This window comes from Canis aureus, chromosome 14 (assembly GCF_053574225.1).
Source record: "Canis aureus isolate CA01 chromosome 14, VMU_Caureus_v.1.0, whole genome shotgun sequence".
Classification (NCBI taxonomy): Eukaryota; Metazoa; Chordata; class Mammalia; order Carnivora; family Canidae; genus Canis; species Canis aureus.
This window is the reverse complement of record NC_135624.1, coordinates 31,810,295-31,837,729: the sequence shown is the minus strand read 5'-3', so window position 1 is coordinate 31,837,729 and position 27,435 is coordinate 31,810,295. Positions and strand designations below refer to the sequence as shown.

The 27,435-nt window shown below is 42.7% G+C and overlaps 1 protein-coding gene across 1 annotated transcript in view; it reads left to right on the top strand.

The window, feature by feature from the left end:
* Window positions 1-7,276: 7,276 nt before the first annotated feature.
* The window catches only part of HHLA1 (HHLA1 neighbor of OC90), a 34,142-nt gene continuing 13,983 nt past the window's right edge, over window positions 7,277-27,435 (top strand). Inside the window, exons 1-10 of the mRNA XM_077848381.1 lie at window positions 7,277-7,355; window positions 8,468-8,527; window positions 11,787-11,846; window positions 12,813-12,893; window positions 13,814-13,897; window positions 14,881-14,964; window positions 20,820-20,903; window positions 22,789-22,845; window positions 22,950-23,042; window positions 25,459-25,698. Coding sequence (XP_077704507.1) covers window positions 7,277-7,355; window positions 8,468-8,527; window positions 11,787-11,846; window positions 12,813-12,893; window positions 13,814-13,897; window positions 14,881-14,964; window positions 20,820-20,903; window positions 22,789-22,845; window positions 22,950-23,042; window positions 25,459-25,698 — 922 coding nt within the window. The remainder of the gene's footprint in view (window positions 7,356-8,467; window positions 8,528-11,786; window positions 11,847-12,812; window positions 12,894-13,813; window positions 13,898-14,880; window positions 14,965-20,819; window positions 20,904-22,788; window positions 22,846-22,949; window positions 23,043-25,458; window positions 25,699-27,435) is intronic.

The window sequence follows — 27,435 nt, the reverse complement described above, 5'->3', positions numbered from 1 at the left end:
CACTCCAAGGCTATGAATAAGGGAAAAAGTACTGTAGGATGTAGCTGAAGACAGTATCTCACGATTGGTGGGCCCCACATCTCTGCCACAACTCCTCAACTCCATCCCTTTTGGCACAAACACAGCTTCAGATAGAATGCAAATGAATAAGTATCACAAGGTGCCAATAAAACTTTATTTGTGGACACTGAAATGTGAATTTCCTATCTTTACAGGTTACTGAACACTCTTTCCCTTTTTATTTTTTTCAACCATTTAAAACTGTAAAATCATTTTAGGCCTTAAGGAAACATGCAGTGGGACCGGGCTTTGCCTGCCCTGCCCCAAGCACCCGCTAAAATTGACCAACAGAGCCTAGCCATTTCTTCAAAAGACTTCTGCTGGCCCACATGCCAGGTGATGCTTGGCTAACAGACCTTTACAACAGGAAAGGAAAATCATCACCTAGCGATCCTGTTCTGCTCCTTCAGTACACGTAATTACTGTCAGAAGATGCTTCCCAACCCACACTGAATCAGTGCATTGTGGTTCTGCTCACAGAGTCTATTCAGCCCTTAGCAAAGGATTTTTTTTTCCCCCGACAAGGTTGATCCTGTTTCACCGCCCTGAGTGCTTGGTGGGATTATTATTTCTTTCTTTCTTTCTTTTTTTTTTTTTTTCTGAAGGATTTAAAGCAAAGTTATCAAGCCTTTCCCCACCCCCATCCTCCATATCTTTCACTAAGAACTCATATAAACCCCACAGCTCTGACTTAGCTGTTAATCTTTCTGGCTGCTTAAATTCTTTGAAGTCATTTATCCTGCTCAGGAGACAGGTAAGTCATATATTGTAGAGATTTTAAAACCCTTTGGTTTCCTCTCTTCCCCAAAGCATGAGGCCAGATAAGGGTTGCCTCTGCTCTAATTCCCCGGCTCTGGGCTCCTGGTTGTTGAATGATAGGAGAGAAGTTTCTATCACCTGATATCTACATTGCACTTAAAGTAAGACTCCACCCCTGGATCACAGCCTCTTTCTGTTTTGTTTTTTTTTTCCCCTTAAGCTATTGATTAGAATCTTAATGCAATCATCAGCTGGGAGGACAGCTTGTCCTCACATCTGTGATAAAGGAAACATCATCTCTAATCCAAAAAATTTGGAATGAGGATAAAAGAATGTCCTAAAAAAATGGCTAATAGCAAAGCAAGAGCTAAAAATTATACTTTCCTACTCAGTGGCCAACCAATCACAGACCTGAGTGGTCAAACAGTGGGGATTCAGTCCTGGCTCTTCGGCTGCATTCCGTTGGGCCAGTTGCTTGTCTGAGCCTTGGTGTCCTCAGACAATAAAATAAGGATCATAACTAAGTAAGGTGGCTTCAAGGACTAGTGAATGAACATATATAAAAGTCCTGTCATATCACACAGTCAACAAATATTAGATTCTTCACTTCTTTTTCTGCATTAACTATTCTTAAAGAGGCAGCTCACCTTCCAGTATTGTCTCTCTGGCTTTGGAGCTGACTGCCTGAGTGTGAAGCCAGCTGCTACTCAGCAGTTTAGGGACCTTGGGCAAGTTGCCTGGCTCCCCCAAGCCTTTGGGTCCTCCTCAGGAAGAGGGAGCTGAAACTTGCATAGAAGGTTGCTGAGTGAATGGATCATAAGTAAGGTACTGAGAACCATGAGGCTTTTACTGTGGCTGAGCCAAATGAGGGGGTACTTCTCTGTGAGTTTTGACTTCTCCACCGAGCATTGCATTACCTTGTATCTGATTGGGCATCTTTTGGCTGCAAAGTACAATGAGAAAGTAGGTTTACTTGGCTGAACTAACCTTGATGGATTTGTGATCTTTGTTAATTGGAAGCAACACGATGTTTAATTAAGGCTCCAACAGCTTTGTTCCCTCCATTCATATTTCCAGCTCCAGGGCTATTGCCAGTAAAAGGCACACATACTGTGAATTCACTTGACAAGACTCTTGGGCAGATTCTTGGCTCATCAGGCACAACAGCACTTCTCGGCCCTTCTCCCAGGAGTGTGACTGGATTTCTAACCCCTTCCGCCCACCAAGACACTTTGAAATGATCAATTCTGTTTGTTTGCAACATCAAGCCTTCCATGGCACTTGGGGCTGGTATTTAGAAGGAGAAGGGGTTAGAGTGGAATATGGTGAAAACGGAAACAGACATGATAATGTCTGAGAGACCATGGTTCAAACCCAGTGCTCCTTCTTAGGGGCCGTGGGACCATAAGCAGAGGATTCCACCTCTGATCCCTGGGTCCTGCTCTCCTATGGTGGGAATATCAGTATCTCTCCCACAGGATACTTGCAAAGGTAAAATACCATACAAGATGCCCAAAAGTGGAGTTATACTGTTGGAGAAGAAAAAAATGTTTTCTCTACCCTCTTAGGTTCAGTGACTGAGGTCATGTAAACTGAACTAACAATAGACATATTAACAGGAGAAGACGTTTATGTCATATGCATATGGTGGGCCTCACAGAAATGAAATGAAAAGATGTGGTCAGGCCCTGAGGCTTACCTCTATCATTTTAACAGGAGGTTGATAAATCTGTGGGGACGTGACAAGAAGAAGAAAAGGGTTTTGAGGTCCCAGGGTGCTAAATTATGGGAAGGTAAAGACATGGGGAAACAAATGGAAGATGATGATTATTTTGGTATAAGATAAGGTTTGTGTGTCTGGGTGTGACTTTCCATTGCCTTCTAAGCCGTAAAACCCCAAGGAGAGGGAATTTATAACACTCCTCATTTTCAGACATTTCCGGTCTTAGTGAGATAAGAGGCTCTGGGAAGGTTTGCTTCTATATCTATTCTTTCTCAATGGTCTTCAATGGCATATCCAGGGGCAGCATATTCTGATCCTTGTCAGCACATTTTTATTGTTGTCATATTATTATATGACTAAGTTTTCTGCCAACGTCACTGAAGAGATAATGATTCATGAATAATTATCCAAGAATAGCCATGGGGAATACACTGAAATGTAACTTAGTTTTAGGGTAAATTTTTGGACATCTGATCCAGTCTTCGTAAGATAGAACTCTGAGGACTGTATTTCTATCCCAATGAGGAATACTGCCTGTCTTGCTTGCTTACTGGAATGCCAATATCTTTAAAGTACCACCATTACTGGTTAAACATGTACAGGGTACTTGTTCTGTGCCAGACATGGTTTCCTATATTTTACAAATAACATGTTTTAGCATTGGGTAGAAACTGAGGCACAGAGAATTCCAGTGATTTGCACAGCTAGCGAATGGCAGGACCAGGAAGCAAACCCAGGCAGTCAGGCTCCAGGGTTGTGCTGGTAATAATGCCTTGTACTCCGCAACTGTTTTTGAGTGAATGAAGGTTAAGTGACTTGACCCAGACAGCACCAGTCAATGGCCAACTCAAGATTAAAATCAAGACTCGTAACTCTGGGAAATGAACTAGGGGTGGTAGAAAGGGAGGTGGGCTGGGGGTGGGGGTGACTGGGTGATGGGCACTGAGGGGGGCACTTGATGGGATGAGCACTGGTTGTTATTCCATATGTTGGCAAATTGAACACCAATAAAAAATAAATTTAAAAAAAATCAAGTGTCTCTGACCCCAACCCAGCCCCTCTTCCTGCCCTAGAGTGGTCCATGGTGGCCCAGGTTCCCAAGGGGGTGGGGCGGGTGGAGGGAGGCCTGACCTTCTTCTTGGCTGAAAGGTGAAATCCAGTCAGTTCTGCTTGTGTACGCTGTGGCGTGGACAGAGCCTCCCTGGCCCCACAAACCACTGAACACAGCCCACCTCTCTCTCCAACTTCCCATTTTTCCTTTCTGGGGTCTGATGGGGCTGAAAGCAAATAGCACTTTATGTGAGGCTCTCAGCAATGTGGAGATGCTTGAAAAAGGAGAGAGAACTTTCTAAAGCCTAGAGGGTGTGACCCTCCCAGGTCTTAGCTCACATGTTCAATCTGCAAATTCCGTTTAGTTCAGCAGAGACTTCACCAAGCAATACTCCTGGGTCAGTTCCACATTCAGCCTGCAGTAAAAGCAAGTTCTCTTTAATAAAACTCCCCCACTTTCCAAACTAGGGTAGTTCCAAATACTGCCTGAGAGATATTTAAAAAATTATTCATTGTTTATCTCAAATTCAAATGTAACTGTGTGTCTTATATTTTCATTTGCTCGATTTGGCAACCCCACTCCAAACACACAGCTCATTGAGCCAACGGCCAAAACTAAAAAAAAAAATGCTAGACAAAGGAAAAATGCATTTTTCTCAAAGTAGAAAAATCAATAAAAAATACATTCTTAAAGTAACAAATGTTGCATGTTTACTCTTCATAAAGAGAAGACAGTGGTTAATATAGTGAAGAAGTCAAAAAAAGGGAAATGTATCCATTATATAGATATGGATGATTATTTTTCTATTGTAGATATACATAAATATTTTTCTACTATATTTTACTTATTTCTATTATATTTTATTTTATTTTATTATTTTTCTACTATATATATGGATAAATATTTTTCTACTCTACATCTGCATCTAGTCATACCTCTGCTTGATGTGGGACTCCAGGATGAAGATGAAGGAGGGAGAGGAGAAGGGTGATAAAAGAGAAAATGATAAGAGAACAAGAAAGGAATTAAGAGTCTTAGGTATCAGGCAGCCCTGGTGGTGCAGCGGTTTGGTGCCGCCTGCAGCCTGGGGTAAGATCCTGGAGACCCAGGATCGAGTCCCATGTCGGGCTCCCTGCATGAAGCCTGCTTCTCCCTCCACCTGTGTCTCTGCCTCTCTCTCTCTGTGTCTATGAATAAATAAATAAAATGTTAAAAAAAAAGTCTTAAGTATCTCTCCTATTCCAGAGATTGTGGTAGGTGTCGTGTTTCTTGATCTCATTTAATCTTCATGAAATATCTTCAAGGTGGCTATGACTATCCATTTTACACACAAGGCTCAGAAAGGTGAGGTGAGGGATGTTTCCATAGTGGTTGAGGTGCCAGAGAAAAAATCCTCATGTAGTTTGCTGTGTCTCCTGCCAACCTCACCCCTGTACCCCTTTGCTAGAGAGTGTGCTATGTTCTGGACTTCTCTCTCTCTCTCTCTCTTCCTCTCTCTCCTCTCTCTCTCTCTCTCCCTCATTCCCACTATCAATCTCTCTATGGAGAATATAGGTCAGTTGGCCTTGAGTGTGAATTAACTGCTCACCTGTCTATCTCCTCTAAGTTACAGATCACCTTGAGGAAAGGAGCAGGTCTGATCTATCCCTGTGTCACCAGCCGGCACACGATGACTGGTATATGTATTGAGCACCTATTGTGTGCCAGGCACTGGGTAAAATGCTTTGATTCATTTTAAATCTTCACAAAGACTTAGTGATCTAGGTTTCTTTTCCCCATTTTGCAGATGAGGAAAACAGATTCAGAGAAGAAACAGATTTAGGAGAATAAGAGGACTCCAAGAAAGTCCCAGCCTCCTCCCTGCAATAAGGGGCATCTCTCAGCAGCATGGCATTTAGAAGAAACACCATTCTAATATCTACCTATAATTCAAAAGTAATTTAAATGTTTTCTAGGGTATTTCAAGAACATTCCAAAGGTAGTTCCATCCTGAACAGACAATAGAACTTCTTAAAATAACTTTCCTATGGGGCACCTGGGTGGCCCAGTCAGTTAAGCATCTTCCTTCAGCTCAGGTCATAATCTCAGGATCCTGAGATTGATCCCTGCATCGGGTTCCCTACTCAGTGGGGAGTCTGCTTCTCCTTCTCCCTCTGCCTCTCCTCCTGCTCGTGCTCTCTCTTTGTCTCTCTCAAATAAATAAATCTTTATTTTTATTTTTTAAAAGATTTTATTTATTTATTCATGAGAGACACACACACAGAGAGAGGTAGAGACGTAGGCAGAGATAGAAGCAGGCTCCATGCAGGGACCCCAATGTGGGACTCGATCCCAGGACTCCAGGATCATGCCCTGAGCCAAAGGCAGTGCTAAACCACTGAGACACCCAGGGATCTCCCCAAAATCTTTAAACAAAATACATTTTGCCACAAAGATGCTCAGTTCCTGAGATGTTTTCCCAAACCTAGGGCACATTTTCTTAGCTTTTATCCCCCTCTCCAAGGTCTATTCAATTCTCTACCAAGAGCAAATTTCTGTTCTTTTCTTTTCAAGAATTTATTTATTTATTTATCTATTTATTTATTTATTTATTTATTTATTTATTTATTTGATAGTGAGTCACACACACACACACACACAGAGAGAGAGAGAGAGAGAGAGGAGGGAAGGGCCAGAGAGAGAGAGAGAGAATCTGAAGCAAACTCATGGGGCTTGATCTTATGACCTTGAGATCATGACCTCAGCCAAAATCAAGAGTCAGACACTTAACCAGCTAAACCACCATGCCCATAATTTCTGATCTTCTCAAAGCATGTCTGTGTAGTCTGTACATTAAATGCGCATTACGTGAATATCTGTGCACAAAGATATTGCAGTTACTAGGTGATAATCTCACCTGCATCGAGCAGCATCCTGTGTGGTGTCTGGCACATAGAAAGCACCTACTAACTTTTCACCATTATTCTTATTAGGCTCAGCTTTGCAGCTTGAATTATCATGCTGGTTCTGCAAAGCAAATAGCTGGCACAGTGCTGCCAACAATGTAGGACTGTGAACATGCCCATACACTCGTATATTATTTTTCTATTTATAAGCAGCCGTGGTACTGTTTTTAGAGGGTATTTCCCAGCTAAACAACCAGAAAACCCATGGAAGAGACATTAATGCTTCGTGACTATGCATGCATCCCCCTCCCAGATTCTCAGATTTCTGTAGTTATGCGAGGCCACTGGAGTAATTCTGGCATGGCCTATAAATAAAAGTGAGCATGGCACTTCCTGCCAGAGTGTATGAGTTGGTGCATAAGCCTCCAGCTCTCTCTGTGCCTTCCACAGCTACAACGAACTAGTGACTAAAGAGCTTGCAGGGACCAGACGGAGAACGACAAGGCAGTGAAGGTTCATGAATCTGGTCCCTGAGTGACTGTGTGGAGCAGATCTTCCCACCAATTTGCATTGAGTGTTGATATGAAGAAGAAATCAACTTCTGTTGTTGAATTAAACTAATGAGATTATGGAGTTAATTTGTTACCTCAGCATAACCTGACCTATCCTATTGAAAGCCATCTGCAGATTGTATTCCTGATGACTCAAGGATATTCCGCATCTGTGTGCTTGGCAATCCAACCTGTTTCCTCCAAGGGCTTGCTTGCTTGCTTCCAGGTGGGCCAGAGGATCACAGACATGCCAGGCTTCCTGGTACCCAGTCCTCTGGTGAGGCTGTGTGTGGGCCTCACGTGTGTCTTGTCCCTTTGGAACACAGGTAGGTCCAGTCAGAGTTTAAGAAGTGTCTGTTCTATATGCTGAGTTTGGGTTTTCATTGGGCTTCAGAGAATGGCAGCAGCCAATGTCTCAGGCCAGAATCCTAAATGAGTTTGGTCAAAATGGCAATGATGAATTCCTTATTTCTGGTTTTGTCCACTGACATTTTGAACTTGAGTGCCATTTCTGCAACAGAATTATCTTCACCTCCGCTGTTACAACTCTTGTCCAAACCAATGTCTTCTCTTTCCTAGACCACCTAAAGAAATTGTTAAATCACCACCTGCCTCTCCTCTTGCCTCTCCATGACCTATTCTCTTTTCACACATCTCAGTAAGTAACCTCCCAGGTTCCCTTCTCATTCCACCCACCCCAAATTATGCAGTGACTTCCTGCTTCTCTTTGGATAGTATTTCAAGTCCTTCATATACATAGGTCATGCTCTACATGACCCTGCCCACCAGGTCATCACCAGTTCCTACAATGTCCTCCCTCCTGCATTCTTTGTGCTCTATCACTGTTGGCCTTTGCTCATTTCTTTAAAATAATTCTTGTGTCCACCTCAGTCCCTGGGCACTCACTGTCATCTACACTCTGAATCCCTCCTCAGCCCGTTACATCCTACTCAAGTACTATCTATTCATCCTCCAAATCTCAGCCACACATCATCTCCCAGCGAAAGCTTTTGGACCACTGAAATGTATCAGGCTCCCTATTACACATCCTTAAAGTGCCCTTCAAAATACTCAACACTGTTTGTAATACCCTTGAGTTTTCTTTTCCTTTATGTTTACCTTCCCAACTAGACTTTAAGCTCCATAAGGATGGAATCTGTGCCCACTCATTCATCATAGTATCCCCAGCACCTACACACATAATGTTTATTAAATGCACCTGCCAAACAATACTTTCAATCATTAGTTTTGTTATAGTTGATCAATAAATATTCGATGACTAAATTGAATGAGCAGACTACATGTGGGATTTTAAACAAGTCACTGTCACCATTTAAGATCATAATTGTCTCATCTTTTAAAAATGAGTATTTTGAATTAAATACCTTATAATGTCAAATCTGGGCTAAAATTCTCTGATAACACTCTCTTATTTTAGTGTCTGCTGTTAAAGGAGAAGCCAAGAAGGAAAAAGTCATGACCCTCCTTCTTACAACAGGTAAAGGGGCAGGTGTTCCAGCTCAGCTCATTCTGTCTTGGGCAAACTCCTTGGCTTTTCTCAGCCTCATTTTTTCTATCTGTAAGATGGATATTGCCTCTACAGCTCAAGCTCCAACTGTCATAGGAATAGTTTCTGGGAATTTCTCTTGCTTTATGGTTCGTGGCACACTTGGATCCTCATGATGTTATTAAATCCACAGAGATCATGACATTCTATTAGCCATGGAAGATTTCATAATGGGAGGTATTGTCATGTGTCATCATCACCTTTGCAGTAATTTCATCTTTCTTTGTCTTTTTCTTTTTGATAGTATGAAATTGGCTATACAGCAAGACAGTGAATGCATCACAACATAAGAATACATAGGACACAGGGGCCTGGGTGCTTTTCTAAACCTGTTGGTAAACAAGCAGGATAGCTGGGGGGAGGGAGGGCACAATTGCCCTTTTTTTTTTTTTTTACAATTGCCCTTTATTTTTATTTATTTATTTATTTTTTATAGAGAGAGTGTGTGTGGAGGAGAGAGAGAGAGAGAGAGAATCATAAGCAGGCTGCATGGCTAGCATGGAGCCCAACTCAGAGCCCAACACAGGGCTTGATCTCACAACCTCAAGATCATGACCTGAGCTGAAATCAAGAATCAGATGCTCAACTAACTGAGCCACCTAGGCGTCCCTAATTTTTATTTATTTTTAATTAGTACATTCATGTGGTTCAAAATGCAAAAGGTACATAAGTATATAAAGTTAAAATGGTCCCTGGCCAACCACTTCCTTTCCCCCAGAGGACACCAGTTATACCAATTTCTTGTGTATGAGCAGAGTGATTTTCAATAAATATTTCCCTTATATGAGGCTTCAATTTTCTCCTCTTCAAATGGTAACTATTTCTGCTCCACAGGTAATCACACAGGATGAAAGCTGATCAAAATAGTAAGCATGAAAAAGTATGAAAAGCAACAAACACCTTCTATCTTAAAGATACTACTTTGGTGGTCTTTTTATCCAAAAAGACAACAATAGTTTTACATTATCCATGTGGTAATTTATTTGAAAACTGCTCTACATGGCATCTTGTTCTGAAATTTCTTCTTCAGGGGTGTTCAGTTCACACTTCAAATTATCATTATCAAAATCCACCCACAGGTTTGCAATTATTAAAAAAGGAGTGGTGGAAATAACATTTCCTTAGTAGGAGGAGTGGTGTTCAAGAACAGTTCTTGGTTAGGAAGATTACACAAGGCCCACCAAACTGACTTGACAGGTGCAGGAATCCTGCAAGTGTCATAGCCCAGAGCTCCCCTGGAGACTGGAGCTCCCAAGCCCACATGACCCCGATCCTTCACCTGTACAGAGGTTTCTCCTTCCTGGCTCCATCACAGGCCAGGTCGGTGTCTGCCACAAACATCACTGGGGCTACATCATGTAGATAGCTCAGAGCACCAGACAGGAAAGTAGACTGTGTGCCAGCTTAGGGCCTACTTGATCATATACGTCTGTCTCAGAGTTCCTATTATTGTGACATAACCCACCTCCTTCAGTAACCATGTATGGGGAAGGAGAAGCACAGATCCTACCTGCCTCTGATCCCTCAAGCTCCAGTATTTAACCAGGAAGCTTGATACCTGATGAAAGGTCAAACTGGCTTACACAGGTAACAGTTACCTGGATCCAAGTTCCTACAGGCTGTTTGAAAAGCAAGGAACACTCTAAACATCCATCCGCAGATGAATGGGTAAAGAAAATGTGATAAGTACATACAGTGAAATATCATTTGGCCTTAAAATGGAAGATAATATTGCCATACACAACACCATCTTGTTGGAGCTGGAGGGCATTAAGCTAGGTGGAACAATCCAGTCACAGAAGGATGCATACTACATGATGCCTCTTCTAGGAGGGATGTAAAATAGTCAAATCCTTAGTAGCAGAGCTGAGAAAGGGTTGCCAGGGACTCAGTGGAAAGGAAACAGGACCACCAGCTAGATATGGGATGTAGGTACCTCACTTCACTTCCCTAGGCCTTAATACCCTCAACCTTCAAAGGGAATGCTGGACAGGATGGCTTTTAAGAATGTTATAAATTGGGACACCAGGATGGCTCAGTGGTTGAGCATCTGCCTTCAGCTCAGGTCCTGACCCCGGGATCTGGGATTGAGTCTCACATCAGGCTCCTTGTGGGGAGCCTGCTTCTCCCTCTGCCTATGTCTCTAACTCTCTCTCTCTCTCTCTCTCTCTTTCTCTCTCTCTCTCTCTGTCTCTCATGAATAAATAAATAAAATATTTAACAAAAAAAAGAATGTTATAAATTATATAAGGCTGTGCTTCCATGATGCGATTTCATTCATTATAGTGTCTGTAAACAAAGACATCAAAAAGGAAAAAGAGGCCACTGTCCTTGGTGTGACAGGTAAGTAGCCCAGCCCTGACTCTTAACTTGCCCTGGAACTCTGGAACACATTCTTCAGCCTGTCTCTGCCTTGTTTTTTCCACCTGTAAAATGGATATAAAAGCACCTGTTCCCCTGGAATGTAACAGGGAAGGTAATCATGGCAACAATAGTAGCAACAAATGCAGGATGACCCTACTGCTACCTAATCCAAAGCAGCTGATCTTCCAGGTCACAGGAGGAGCTCACCGCATCCTGAGTGCCCTGTCTGCCACTCCTCACGTAATAACACATGCATGTCCCTCCTCCCTCCTGAGGCACAGACAGTAAGCCCCATGGAGGTAGAGACTTGCCCCTTTCCCTGGACCTCTTTAGACCCAACACCCAGCATGATTGCTTGGCCCTCAGTGAGTGTCTGTTGAATGAATAAAGACTGAATGTGTGCTCTAGGTATTTCAAGATTTCCTGTGATGTTTTCTTTGACAGCACAAACTCCAATGAGTGGGCAGGTGGCCTGATATTTTGGAAGGCCACTCTATAGCTCTTGGGAAGCAGGTTCTGGGCTCTACAGTTTAGGCAAGTTTCTTTTCCACTCTGAGCCTCAGTTTCCTGATTGGGTAAGGGGGTGCGGTAGATTAGGCACCCTGCCTGGGCATCACCTGCCTGCTTATTAAAATGGGGATTTCTAGGTCAAGATCAGCCCAAGGAGACTAGTGTATTCAGGGGAGGAGTCACCTTTGCACGAGGCTGGTGATTCTGACCTTCACTGAGCTGGGGGCTGCTGCATAGAGGCCCCCAAGGCTTCTCCAGTGACTTGAAGCTGGTGTTACAGGCTCCTATGTCTCCCTGAAGCCTTTTCTCTCCCCAGTGTCTGGCCTTGGAGGAGAAGAGAGGAAGGAAAAGGGGGTGGCTTTTCTCGATACTACAGGTGAGTATACTCCTTCCCACTGGGGCTCTGTGGGTGACGCTCTTCTCAGGACCCCCACTCCAAGTCCCCACTGCACGGTGCATCATCTCCCCAGGCTTCAGATTGTGTGATCCACCACAATTATCTGAGCATTAAGTAAGCGTTGAAAAAGACTATGTTAGTAAAAATATAAAGAGGAGCATGAACCACTATTTTCACCTCGTCAGCTGCTGTTCTGAAAGTTCAAGGAAGAGCTAGGAGATGGGCGAATTTTAACCTAGCAGCTTCTCTCCACTTGGCTGCCTGCTACCAATGTCCGGGAGAGTGACCCACTGGTTGATCGATTTCTGTGTGGTTGTCTGAGCCACATCCGAGACTGATTAAACCTGAATCTCTGATGATGGAGCCCAAGCAGCAGACTTGCAGAATTAAAAAAAAAAAAAGAAAAAGAAAAAAAAGAAAAAAAGAAAGAAAGAAAGAAAAAGAAAGAAAGAAAAGAAAGAAAGAAAGGAAAGAAAGAAAGAAAGAAAGAAAGAAAGAAAGAAAGAAAGAAAGAAAGAAAGAAAGAAAAAAATAAGCTTTTCCCCCAGAGATACCAGCACCCAGCTTAAGCATTGTCTGTTAGACAATGTAGTCCTTGCTAAATTCAGTGCTGCTGAGTGTGGTTTCCTGGGCCTTCCCACTGAACGTGGGCTTTTCCCACCTGTCCCTACTGTCTCCAAATGCAGAGATAAATTATTCACAGACTAAGAGTTCCTGTCCTCCACGTGGACTTCTCCTATCTAGCTTGTCATGATGCATGCCACTGGCTGTCATCTCCAGAGCACGGGCACTGCCCCTTACCCTTGAATTCCTTGTGCCCCTTGTGCTGTGGGTGTGAGCTCAGTAAGTGTCCAAAAAGAAGGCACATCAGCCTGAATGTCAGAAAAGGGGAACTTCTGTGGCAAGAAAAGACAGCCAGTGACATCATCTGCAAATCTCTTTCAGAGCTGCCTGCCAGGTCAGTCGATCTGTCCGCCCTAAATCTTACAGAGCTGGTGAATGGAATGCTGAGTAAAGCTTTAAAAGGTATCCTTTTCTTCAAAAAGGGGGCAGGGGGCACCTGGGTGGCTCAGTGGTTGAGCATCTGCCTTTGGCTCAGGTCGTGATCCCAGGGTCCTGGGATCGAGTCCTGCATTGGGCTCCCCACAGGGAGCCTGCTTCTCCCTCTGCCTGTATCTCTGCCTCTCTCTGTGTGTCTCTCATGAATAAATAAATAAAATCTTAAAAAAAAAAAAAAGCACCAACCATCCAGGCCCGCTTATGCCTGTATGCACGTCACTTCTGGATGGTCTGCAAGATGGGCAAAACAGATCACACCTCGATGCCCCAGCATCTCCGCGTGCAGATGGAGAATGCAGTGTCCCACCTAACTCCTGAGGAGATTGAAAACATCCAAGTGAAGTAAGAGGCTTGCCAGCATTTTGAGAGCAAGCTGCATTCCAGACACAGCATATGTGCTGATATTTCTAATCACAATGACACTGAGAGAGAATTGTCAGGGCTTAGGGACGGATAAGGAAAACACAGCTAAGGGGCATGCACTTTTGCAATTTGGGGGTTGCTTTTATCTGATTTATTTTCAATGTTTGTTATATTATTGTTTATTTTTGCTATTTACTTTTATTACTTGTTCATTGCATTTTTAATTTCTTTTTTTAAAAAAAGATTTTATGTATTTATTTGACACACAAAGAAAGAGAGAGAGAGAGCACAAGCAGGGGGAGTGGCAGAGGCAGATGGAGAGGGAGAGACAAACTCCCCGCTGAACAGGGAATGCAGAACTCGATCCCAGGATCATGACCTGAGCTAAAGGCAGATGCTTAACCAGCTGAGCCACCCAGGCACCCCTGTATTTTTAATTTCTATTAACTGTTTACTAATCGATAGTATTATTAATGTCAGTAGGCATTTGTCCGATGGCTTCTTTATCTCAATATCCTTGGCAGATACCAAGAAGTTCTTCTCCCTGCTAAGCATCACTTCCTACAGCTCCTTTGCCTTCTACAAGTTTTCTGTGGCCATTTACAACAGTAAGTGCTGCCCGGCTCTTCCTGTTGGCAATGATGGGGAGCGACGGGCTGGCAGGGCCAGGTTCTGTGTCAAGACTGCCTTCTGTTTTTTTTTGTTGTTGTTGTTGTTGTTGTTGTTGTTTGTTTTATTGGAGTCCAATTTGCCAACATATAGCATAACACCTAGTGCTCATCCTGCCAAGCGCCCCCCTCAGTGCCCATCACCCAGTCACCCCAACCCCCCGCCCTCCTCCCCTTCCACCACCCCTAGTTCGTTTCCCAGAGTTAGGAGTCTTCCATGTTCTGTCTCCCTTTCTGATATTTCCTACCCATTTTTTCTCCCTTCCCTTCTATTCCCTTTCACTATTATTTATATTCCCCAAATGAATGAGACAATATAATGTTTGTCCTTCTCCGACTGACTTACTTCACTCAGCATAATACCCTCCAGTTCCATCCACGTTGAAGCAAATGGTGGGTATTTGTCATTTCTAATAGCTGAGTAATATTCCATTGTATACATAAACCACATCTTCTTTATCCATTCATCTTTCGATGGACACCGAGGCTCCTTCCACAGTTTGGCTATTGTGGCCATTGCTGATATAAACATCGGGGTGCAGGTGTCCCGGCGTTTCACTGAATCTGTATCTTTGGGGTAAATCCCCAGCAGTGCAATTGCTAGGTCGTAGGGCAGGTCTATTTTTAACTATTTGAGGAACCTCCACACAGTTTTCCAGAGTGGCTGTACCAGTTCACATTCCCACCAACAGTGTAAGAGGATTCCCCTTTCTCCACATCCTCTCCAACATTTGTGGTTTCCTGTCTTGTTAATTTTCCCCATTCTCACTGGTGTGAGGTGGTACCTCATTGTAGTTTTGATTTGTATTTCCCTGATGGCCAGTGATGCGGAGCATTTACTCATGTGCTTTTTGGCCATGTCTGTGTCTTCCTCTGTGAGATTTCTGTTCATAAGACTGCCTTTGGATTGTGTCTCTTCACAGTTTCTAACCTGAAGACTGTGGACCCTGACAAATTCCCCACCCGGTACTGTTACTGTCTGAACAACCGGACCAATGACTTATCAGGTGGGTGCAGCTATCTGCCAGGCTTGCAGCTTTCCTGATTTTGCTTGTACCCTTCTGGATATGTTTGATTTAATTTTTTTCTCTTTAGAGTGAAATAAGAAAACACGGTGGTATCTATTATGCTTAGATATGTACCTATTCGCTGTCACAGAAAGTTCTTTGCTTGGTTTTTAGACTAGGGAAATAGTTAAGTCTGAACAAACGGGCAAAGATGTGTTCATGCAGCTTTTTTTAGCAGAAAACTCTGAGAACAACATAAATATCCATCATCAGGAAAATGGTTAAATAGTCTATACGTTGGAAAACAGCCAGAGGCCATGCATTAATGAATGGGTGTGGCCAGATTTGGCTCACATATGAAAACATTTTCATGGCATTTTTTAAAAGATTTTATTTATTTATTCATAAAAGACACAGAGAGAGAGGAAGAGATGCAGGCAGAGGGAGAAGCAGGCTCCATGCAGGAAGCCCAATATCGGACTCGATCCTGGGACTCCAGGATCACACCCTGGGCCGAAGGCAGGTGCCAAACCATTGAACCACCCAGGGCTCCCTTCATGGCATTTTCAATTAGAAAAACAGACTTAGACAAAATAATGTGTAGAATACACTGTCGTTGATGAAGAGATACATATCTGGACACCAGATAGTTGTTTACCTCTGAAAGAAGATCATGATGCGTGTTTTGAGGTGTACAAAGGTGTCACCAGATGTTTTTTTCAAAGCTAGTATACTCATGTATTACTTTTATAGCTGAAAATTAAAATTATTTGATGTTCCTTCTAGCTAGAGAATCCTGAAAAGTAAAACTGAAAATTACTCTCTTACCACTAATTCATCCATTCAATGATTCTTTATTGGGCACATACTATTAGCCAGACTCTCTTCGAGGTGTGGGGGTACCACACTGGGCAGAGTGAACACACACACCCTGCTCTCATGAACTAGGGAGGGACAGAGAGTCAATGAATAAATAAAAAATGCATGATGTGTTGGCTAATAACATGACCATGAGAACAATAAAGCAAGGGAAACGGTGAGGAGGGAAATGGTGGCGGGCATGGCTGCTATGTGTAGGGTGACCAGGGAAGTCTTCCCTAATGAGGCAGGAAATGGAGAGACAGCCCTGGGGTACCTGGGGACACAGTGTTCCAGGCAAAAGCCTGGGCAGCAGGGTAAGGACTAGAGAGGCCAGCATTGTTGGAGCAAGTGAGCCACAGCAGACGATCATGGGAAATGAGCTCAGAGTTGTAGGGGCAAAGTAGGGAGGGTGTTGAGAATCACGTAGAAGTTTATAATCCACTCAAGGATTTTGATTTTTCACTCTGAATAAGAAGGAAGCCTGTGTGATTGTCCACACAGAGGAGGAGTGATATGATCTAAGTTATGTTTTGAAAGAATCTCTTTAGCTGTTCTTTAAAAAAAAAAAAAAAAAAAAAGATTGTAAAAGAAGTAAGGAGTAAAGGTGGAAAAGCCTCCTGGTCTTTTTTATCACTTGACCCAATCTTAAAATATTTTCCAGGATATTATAAACTCTGCAAACATTTGTGATGACTACATAGCCTGTAAACATTAGCAGTATTTTCTTAGCCATATGCTGGTGACTTTGGGGTGGATTCTAGGCTTTTCTTAACATAAAAAAAAATCCTGTATTAGACATCCTGGTGCATAAAACTTTCCCATTTCAGATCACTTTCAAAGGATAGATTCCTTGAAGTGGAATTTCTGGAACAAATATTGTGAACATTTTAAAGAGAGTAATTAGTAATGTTTAATGAGTATTGTGCGCCAGACCCTGCAGCAAGTACCTCACAGCCATTATCTTGTTTAACTGGCCCTTATCAACAAATTACACGTGGGAGGACAAATGTTGTCCATAACCACATCTTCCTCAGCCTCTCATTAGCCCCTGCTGGGGGCCTAGTTTTGTGTAGGCACTGAGTCCCTGCCTTGATTGTATAAAAGATAAAAATAAGATGTAAAAAGCAGAGTCACATCTGCAGGAAAAGAGTTTCTAATTCTACTCGGTGAGCCAAAGCATATTTCCACATACTTGAAATGATTATTTGAAAAGAATTGATCCATGGATCATTACCACTGATAAAATAGCATGCTACTCCTGCAGTAAGGCACAGCAATTTTCACAAGGTTCACAATGGACACATCACAACGTGCTGATGTCTACTCCCCTCAAATCACTGCGATGAGAGGCTGTACACAGGCCAGCTTTTTGCCATTGCTCAGTACCTGGGGGAAGATGTATTTGTGGATACTCTTCAGACCTGGATCATTTTCACTTGAATGGTCTCAACTCTTTAAAGCCCTCCTGTGAGGATATATTTGCATATTTTTTTCTAATTGAAAATTGCTTACATTTTCTTGATTTTAAAAAAATAATGTATTATGATGTCAAAATGCCATATGACAGAGACAGTATAATAAAAAAAATCAAAAACATCTGAAATCCCAACATCCATAGGTAATCACGTCACCCAAAGTGATCTAAGCAACCTCTCTAATCTACTTACCTAAGCCATCTGTCAACTAGTTGTCTAACCTACCTGTCCGCCATCCCACCTACCCCATCCATCCTCCCATCTATTTACTCATCCTACTCTACATTCTCTATACTATTTAGAATACAAGCCAGGTTATTATGACAAATGACCCCAAAATAAGATGCCTGACAGAGGGTAGAAGGGGGTAGCTTTCGTGTGTGACCATCTGGATAAACCTATCAGGGCTGCTCTGCTTGATGGTTTAGGGGACCCAGGCTCCTTCTAGCTTGTTGCTCTGCCTCCTATGATTGATTGCTCTTGTTCTTGTAGTCCACATCCACATTCCAGCCACATGGGAGAGGAGAAAGAAACTGATGACATTCCTACTCACAGTCTGGAAACCTTCTACATGGCTTCTCACACTCTATTGCCCAGGATTTAGTCCTATGGCCACACCCACCTGCAAACAGGCTCAAAAAATGTAGTTTTTCAATTATGTTAAGCCACCATGTGCCCAACTGAAATTTCATGGTCTCTTATTTTTAAAAAGATTTTATTTATTTATTCATGAAAGACAGAGAGAGAGACAGAGACAGAGACAGAAAGACAGAGACACAGGAAGAAGGAGAAGCAGGCTCCATGCAGGGAGCCTGATGTGGGACTCGATCCCAGGTCTCCAGGATCACACCCTTGGCCAAAGGTGGCACTAAACTGCTGAGCCACCCGGGCTGCTCTCATGTTCTCTTATTAAAAGAAGGTAGGAGAATGGATATTCAGAGACAACCATCCATATCTACCAAGTTTTCCACGCAGCTTTAGAATCCATCTTTAAACTAATCAGTGCATCTTAAAAGCCATTCTATTTCAATGACTACAAATATGCCTCGTTCTTCATATGAATCCATAATATTTGTTGAAAAAATGTACCATAATGTATTTAATGTGTCTCTTCTTGATGGGAACTTAGTTTATTCTCAGTGTTGTTATAATTATAAACAATGCTATGATGAATACCTGTGTGCTTGGAGTACTTGGTGTACTTGCCTAATTATGCTGTGGGATACAGTCCTTGAAATAGAATTGTTGTCTGACAGGGAAATAATTTTGTGGTGATTCAAATTGCTAAAATTTCCTCTAAGACATCTTGCCTAAGTTTACACTTCTACCAATATTTTTTGAGAGCTCATGTCTTCCACACCCTTGACAACACAAAGTACTAAGACACATTCTTAAATCATTACCAACCGTATAGGCAAAAGGGCTTTTCTCCCTATTTTCTATTTATATATAAAGATAGAAATAGGGGCAGCCTGGGTGGCTCAGCGGTTTAGCACTGCCTTCAGCCCAGGGCGTGATCCTGGGGACCTGGGATCGAGTCCCACATCGGGCTTCCTGCATGGAGCCTGCTTCTCCCTCTGCCTGTATCTCTGCCTCTCTCTGTGTGTGTCTGTCATGAATAAATAAATAAAATTTAAAAAAAAAGATAATCAGAAATCACTTATGTATCGGTATTGCTAGTAAGTTGGATAATCCAAATTTTCATCAAAACAAGGGATGACTCTGGGGTTATGATAGCTGGTTTTCTTCCAAGCCTTGTAAAAGCCATTCTGAAGGGAGAGTTCATACAATGTGTTAAGACATTGCTTGAACAGTAGTGGGAACATTGGGAAGAGTGGGAGCTTTGGCCCAACATAGACCTTAGTTCAAATTCGGGTTTCACCACATCCTGGGGGACCTTGGGAAAGTTCCATCATCTCTGAAACTTGGGCACAACCTGGACTCCATCTTGGTGTCCTGCTCCAGAGCCATGGTCTTGGCTTCTGGGAAGTGTTAGTAGCAAATTTCAGTTTACTGGTCAGTTTATTAGTCTCCCTCTCTCTCCCATTAATCTCAGCTTCTGGCAGGCAGAGATTGTGTTTCATGCAATCCTCCAGTACTGAGTAGGTGTCTGGTGCCCCACAAACACTCAATGAATGTTTGTTAGATAAATGAATTAATGAACAAAAAAGAAATTTGAGAAGCAGGAAGAAAGTAAATGGAAGAAATAATGAAATACTACCTTTCTTCAGACTGGTCTAAAGAGATGTGAAAAGGAGTAGACTCAAGTTAGTGTTCCTTCTGTATGGCCAGGTGTCCACATCTGCATCGATGTCTCCCCTCCCGGAGGTTGACCATGTGTCTGTGCAGGTGTGGTAAGATCACACCATGGCTCTGGTTCATGTAGAGAAGTGTCCATCTCCTGTTGGCCTCACATGCTGCATGTTTCATTGGTTATAACATGACATTCTCCTGCCTCTCTGGGCTCTGCATTTTCAGTCCTCTGTATTCTATATTTTCAAATCAGCTTGCCCCCACCCCCACAGCTGAACTCATCATCCCATTAGTAAAAGAAGTGTTTTTATAAAACATGACAGGAAATTATCTGGATGACACCAGAAGATTCTTCCTTCCTGTTTGGGGCTCCAAGAATTCACATCCTTTGCCCTGGAAGCCCAAAATGTGTTGGATCATGGAAAACCATAAATAAACAATGAAGGAGGTTTGCTTGGAAGTGCATTGTCACTGGAAGCTTTCATTGGTCAATGGCACCCACCATGTCAAGCAATGGTCCTACTCAAATCCTGCTCAGAGAGAAAGTTCACAAAGATTTTATAGCCTGAAATGTTGTGAAATTTTCCCAATCCCCTCCCATCAGGCTTCTGTTTTGCGTAGGGTTCTTGCCTCTTTTTAACCCACCACTAATGTTGACATCACATTAAAATCCAAAATTATTGTAACATGAGAGACACCTAACTTTAGGAAATGAACAAGGGGTAGTGGAAAGGGAGGTGGGGGGGGTTGGGGTGACTGGGTGACGAGCACTGAGTGGGGCACTTGACAGGTTGAGCACTGGGTGTTATGCTACATGTTGGCAAATAGAACTCCAATAAAAGAATATACAAAAAAAACCCACAAAATTATTGTAAAATTATGTTGCATTATTGTGAGCTGCTTCCTGTCAGATGGACTTGGTATTCTAAAACAATTGGATGAAATAACAGGGGACAACAAATGGGAAAAATCATTATTCAGTAATGTGGCTTTTCTCACTCATTTGGTGTTGGCATGGAGGGATTTGGGAGGAGAGGGCAATGGGAGGAGGAAGGGAGTTATGACTGTGTATCCAGAAGTGTTCTCCTTGCCTGGAAATAAGGCATGTTTGTAACTAGTAATATTTCTCTATATGATGATTAACATTCCTCAACACACTGAACAAAATTGAACTTGTAAAATCTACTCCCAAAAGTCCAAATATATTGTACCTTTCCCCTCAACTTTCTGGATCAGAAATTTATATCTCCTCAATCTTTTTTGCAGATTTCACAGCCCTACTGGTGGACGTCATTGGAAATTCAACCAGCTACCTCACAGAGATTTTTAAGTCAACTTCCATCCTCTCAGGTGTGTTCATCTTGAAAATGCTTGGAAAATTGATTTGGCAAATATATCCAAGTTATCCAAATTTATCCAAACTTTGGATATATAACCAAAGTGGAATCCCCACCCCAAGCCCTGCCACATGCTGGGCTGCCAGGAACTCTATGTAAGTTTTATTTAAACAATCAGTGTGGTCCAGTTTCAACCACTAGTATTTGAAGGCTCCGTCTTCCAATCAGACTTCTTCCTGGTATCTAAAATGTTGGAGGAAGAATCCAAGGCTCAGAGTTAGGGGAATCTAGGCAAACTCAAGAAAACAGCTTCTATTAGATAGCTTTAATCCCAATTTAAAGATGAAAAACTGAGACTTGGAGAGGTTGCCTATTTTGCTGAAGGTCAGTTCAGAGTTTAGTATGAGATCTATTTGCAGCCCAAGACCATGTCCGACATACAGTTGAGGAAGATCTGCCTCACTACACAGTGGCTTCACATAACCCCAAGCAAGTCACATTCCCCCAGGGACTCACTTTGGAAAGCACAAATCTAGTCAATTGCCCACACATGGCCTCATCAGAAGGCTGGGGTGCTGCACCATGGAGCAACTATTGTGTTAGAAACAGGGAGAAGGGAGAAGGAGAAATAGTAATAGATACATCAGCTGCCAGGGACTATTCCAAGGCCTTTCCATGTATTGCCTCATTGGATCCTCAGTATAACCTTGTGGAATAATTACATATGTATCCACGTGTTATAGGTAAGGAAACCATGGCACAGAGGTCAAGTAATTTGCCTAAGGTCATTATGAAGAAATGCAATTCCAACCCAGGTGATCTGGCTCTAAATTCCATGCTCTTGCTCATTATGCTAATATATATAATAACAGGACTGCAGTCATAGTGATAATTATTATTATTTTGTCTATTTACTGAGTTCTTCTATCTGCCAGGTACCATGCACATTATCTTACTGGGTCATCACAGCCATCCTTCGAAGGATGTGTGAACAAACGTCCACATTGTTTTGGGCAGCATCTTTTTTTTAACAAAAAAACTTTTTTTAGAGAGAGAGAGAGAGTGCATGGCATAAAGAAGGAAGACAGGGACAGAGGGAGAGGAAGAGGGAGAGGGAGAGGGAGAGGGAGAGGGAGAGGGAGGGAGAGGGAGAGAGAGAATCTCCAGTAGTCTCCACACTCACCACACAGCTCCATCTCATGACCCTGAGATTATGACTTGAGCCAAAACCAAGAGTCGGATGCTTAACCTACTGCTTAACCAGGAGCCTCTTTTGGGTAGCATCTTAAGGGACAAGGATGTTTAGGAATTCATTAGTTTCCAGACTTTTGAAGGTCTAGTAGGACATCTATACCACACATGATAAAACATTGCCAGCAGCATCCTGCCATAATTAAACATTCACATTCATTTGGCAAAATGGCCCTTTACACTAAATGTGACAAATTGAAGACTGTAACTAGCCTCATATCTGTCAAGTCAGATTTGCGACCAAGTAAGTCCTGGTACCAAACTCATATAAAACCTTCCATCTTACAGTGATCTCAAATGAGGGACTGTGGAATTCAAATGTTCACCATTCTAAAATGGGTAAACTGAGACTTAGAGAGGTCAAGTAATTCACTGATGGCCACATATTCTGCTAGTAAACAGCAGAGCTGATATTTTAACACTGGCAGCTGACCCTAGAGGCTGTACCCTTAGCCATTATATTATCCTGCACATCCCCCCCCAAAAAAAAAATTCCCAGAAAATCAGAGTTGCCTTAAAAAGGAGTTTGCCTTATTTTTCCCATAACATCTTAAGCTAGGGATTCCAGTTTAATGTTCATTTCAACATTAAAAGAAGCTACAGCTTTAGACCCACTGCTAAGTCTGGTGTACTGGTTTGTCTTACAGTGAGCCAAACGAATGAATCCGACTGCATCTTCATCTGTGTGATGACAGGAAAGTCAGGTGAATTACCTGCCATTCTTTGACAAGTTCTCTGAGTTGAAACTTAAACGGAACCTTCCAGCAGGCGAACCCAGGATTTGATTCTGTTGGTGTGGTTTTTGTAGGAAGGAATCTTTCTGACTTCTGGGAGATGGCGGAGAAGTCTCCTGTTATCAACTACACGTTCACCAGCAGCATGGCTGGTGTTCTGGGTGAGTGTAAACCCCCAACGCTCCTACTAGAGGCTCCAGGCCAGGGTTCCCAGGTAGCAAAATGAAAACTGAATGCTGCCCTCAGGTGTTTTGTTTAGCTACACTGTGCTAAAATCAATGGGTTTCACCACTAAAGAAAATTTATCTCTGGATTCTCTTACAAAAGAATAACTGATGACTCCACTGGAGTTGAGTAGTCACTATCTCCATTCCTCCCATTAGGAGGGACACCATCCTCCTCTTTTCCATAGACCTCTCTGTTCCTTATCACCTGACACATTCTTCTCAGATTAACTACCTGGATTTTGTAGGTAATTGCATTAGTGACCCTGTTGTATACATTGTCACCCTATAATACCCAGCCCCTCCCAACCATCCTCTACCCCTCTGTGCACACTCCTGCCCATCTGCTTGCCTCTTCCGTGGCACAAGTGGCATTTTTGGAACTACCTTTGAACACACTTTCGCCCCTACACTTAACGATCATTTGTAGCTGAATAAAGTTTCTGGAATCTGGCTGGTCCTCCAAGATTATCTGCTGCTGCTGTGGTTCCAGTCCTTCTCATCTACCTTTGAAATGGGATAGCCTCTGAACCAGTCTTCCTTTCATATTTCTTTAAAATATCCTTCTATTGCCAATAGAGCGATAGTCTTAAAATACATTTGGGTTTTGTCTCATCACTGCTCAGAACAGAGTCGGTAGCAGAGGGTCCAAAGCCCTTAGCCTGGAGCATACATTGCTCTGTCATCATGCCCAGCCTCATCTGCTCTCTTTTTCCTTGAACCTTCTGCTAGAATGACATTGAAACTCCTGCCTTTCTTGCAGATGGCATCTCTCTGCATGCCCGTGTCGTTCTGCCCAGCCTGGAGCTCCTTCCTACTTTTCCATATTTCAGAGCCCCACTATGTCTGTCAATCACCAGCTCAGCTGCTGCCACCTTTTTCCTAAAAATCCCCCAATCAGTATTTGCCTTCTATCTTCTATGACTCCTTAATATGACACTCATCCATCATTTGGACTCTGTGTTACTCCAGGTTGGAACACAGGTGACTTTCTGTGTGTGTCTCCTCATTGAATGATGCTTCAAGGCAGACACCAAGTCTCCTTCAGCCTCACAATCTGCCTTCCCCCTGGTGCCTTGCATGATATCATGTCCATAGGAGGCTCTTGAACAGTGTTTCTTGGAGTGAAATGAAATTTACAATAAATCTCCAATTCCACTTCAGGGGACTGCTTTGATTTGCTTTTATAACAGTTCTGTTTATTTATCTTAGTTATCCTGAGGAAGGAACCTCAACTTGTATGGAATGAGGCTGCTTGATGAGGCGATGAAGTGGGAATTTGTTGGATTCTCTTTGCCTACTTGATTCTGAGGGCATATCCAAGGACTGGGTCAATTTCACTTCTTTAGAGAGTCCTCCCAAGACCTTCCCACACCATCTCAATTATATCTACCCTTTGTCTTCCTTTATGAAGTACAAATGCTTGGGAAGAGAGAACATGTTTACAAGTTGACACGTATTTGCATGGTTGATGTGCTTGATAGCCAGTTACCTGGCTGAGTGATGGTTTGATTGGAAGGCACTTAGCCCTATGTCCAATTGATCTGGAAACAAGCACCAGGCCTCTGGTGCGTGTGGGTTCTACTGATCCCAGAAGTAAAACAGGAGAGAAGAGATGAGGCTGCAGGACCATGTCTTACCCTTGTACAGGATGTGCCCTGTACAGTGACCTGCCAAAGGGGCAAGTGAGGGCTGAAATCCAACCCAGAAGAAGGGATCCAATGCTCATAGGAGCCTGTCATCCTGACATGCAGCTTCCACCTCTAAAGGCTGCCCGAAAGGAGCTAGAAGGTAAAAATGAACACCTGAGCCTTTTCTTCCCTGTCTTCATGGAGCATCCAAGAGCACTGTGTAGATCACCCTCCAAATTGAGCCTTCCTGCTATTTCAGTGGGGACCCATCTTTCAGGCAGCTTCTTCCTGGCAGCTTCTGATGCCCCCAAATTCCACCTCCGGTCTCTAGTTGCACCCATAGGACACATGGATCAAGCCTGTCCCCCTTCTAGGAAAAAGTTCTGGAGCCATCAAGCTGCTGAGGGCTGTGAGGTGGGTGAGGACTCTGATGGATTCAGGTTCTGTCAGGAAACCTGTCGGATGTCGGATACTTTGCAGTCTGACAGCTTTGCATTCTGTTCGCAGTGCTTCTCCACATAGTGTTTTTGGAAATTGATATTTTAGCTTATTTTGCCATTCAAAAAGAAATCCTCCTCTTTTGTGACATGTGGTACTGTTCCAAGTAAGGTTTGGATCCCTGTGTTTGGTACATTTGCATCCAACAATCTTTCAGTGGCTTGACAATTTTTTTGCTCAAAGTGTCAAGCATATTAAATCTGCCATTGACCATCTCCCTGAATGTACAGCTACCAGGAGCACAGCCATGACTTCAAAGCTCACGCCCACAAGCCAGCAAATGCTACCGAGGACAAGCCCTCTGCGCGGAGTCCAGAGCACCAGGGCATCTGCTCTAAGAACCTCTCCATGGACAGAGACAACTCCTCCTGCAGAGGGAGAGCAGACCAGGAACACAGACAGGCTTGCCCAGCTTCTCACCAGGGTCACGGCCACACAGGGCAGTGCTTCACCCACCCTCCCATCCTTGGGTAAGAAGCTTTCTCTCTCTTTCCCCTCCTGTCCTGTTTCTCCCACCTGTTCCCCCCCTAAGCTCACATAAATAAGTGAAACCCTTTCTTTATCCCTTTTCCAATGACCCTGTTCTTCTTCAGCATCCTTGAAATAAGAGATTGGTGTGAGCCAATATGAATTTGATGCAGACAAGCAAAGGCACCAAGTATCATTGGCATAATGTCCTGCTGACATTTATTTGTATGATTTTGAAAATTTTGAAATAGTTGAAGACTCACAAGACATTGCAAAAAGTAGTACAGAGAGCTCCCTGATATCTTTCACCCAGCATCTCCCAATAGGAGTATCTTACCTAAGTGAAGTATGTTATACCATGATGTATTCTTATTTCAGCAAAGCACTGAGCAATATCTCTCCTGAAATGAACAGTATGTGGTGGAATGAGGTCAACATTTCATGGCAGGATTAGGTTAATTTGTAGCTGGCTGGATAATGATGCCAAAAATATGTTGATGACTTGATGCCAGCATGGAAAGCTGCCATATATCATGTGCCACCATCTTTGTAGACACCATCAGTACTGTTGTCACAGAAGATGAAAGGATATGTTCATGCTCTTTGGAAATAAGATACAACAGAGATAACACTTTCATTAAAAGCCAGTACTGTCTTGATGAGTTCCGACAAGGGACGAGAGTTATAGAATTCATTCGTTCACTCATTCACTCATCGAGATATGTTTTTAATACCAGACTCTGGGTTAGCTGCTAAAAGCACAGCTCTATCAATGTTCTCTTTCATTCCTGAGCTTACAGTACAGGGAGGAGACATGGGGCAAGTAAACTGATAGTTAGGATCTATCCTACAAAGAACTATTATCCTGGAGAGCCCAGCGAAGGGACTTCCTGGAGGAGGTAAAAACTGATGGGAGTCAGGCAGGAAGGAAAGCAAGAATGAGGAAAAGGAATCAACTTCACTAACCAGAAAGTCATTAGTATGCTAGCTTGTATCATGACAATTCCACATAATTAGAAAGTTTCCCAGAACAATATGAAGAAAAAAAAAAAAAAAAAGATGTGATTGCTAGCGGCAAGAAAAACAATAAAATACTTAGCTGTAAGCCTAGCAGGAAAAGTGCTAGGTTCTATATAAGAAACACTATAAAACTTTAGTGAGAGTAATAAAGGCATATTTAAATAAATAAAGTGATATACCATGTCCTGGATGAGAAATCTGAATATTTTAAAGATGGAAGTTGTTTGCAACTTAACTATTTTTATTTTTTAAAGATTTATTTATTTATTTATGAGAGACAGAGAGAGAGAGGAGCAGAGACACAGGCAGAGGGAGAAGTAGGCCCCCCGCAGGAGCCTGATTCAGGATTCGAGCTCGGATCCCAAGATCACAACCCAAGCCAAAGGCAGCTGCCCAACTGCTGAGCCACCCAGGCGTCCCACCAACTTAACTTTTATATTTAAATTTTTCTCTGTGAGTTTTAAAAACTTGAAAAAATATTTTTCATGCCTACCATGGAAATGAATAAGAGAAAACCTAGATAGAATTACTTAAAAGACCAGAGAGGGATGTTTGGGCTTCGTCACAATCCTGTGATACCGTATTATCGTTATTAGCTTTATCATCATCCCCATTTTAATGATAAAGCTAAAAAAAAAAAGTGAAGTCACTTGCTCTCAATGTCATAACATGAGGGAGGCAAAAACAGTTTCCTCTCAGGATCTCCTCACCTCGAACCC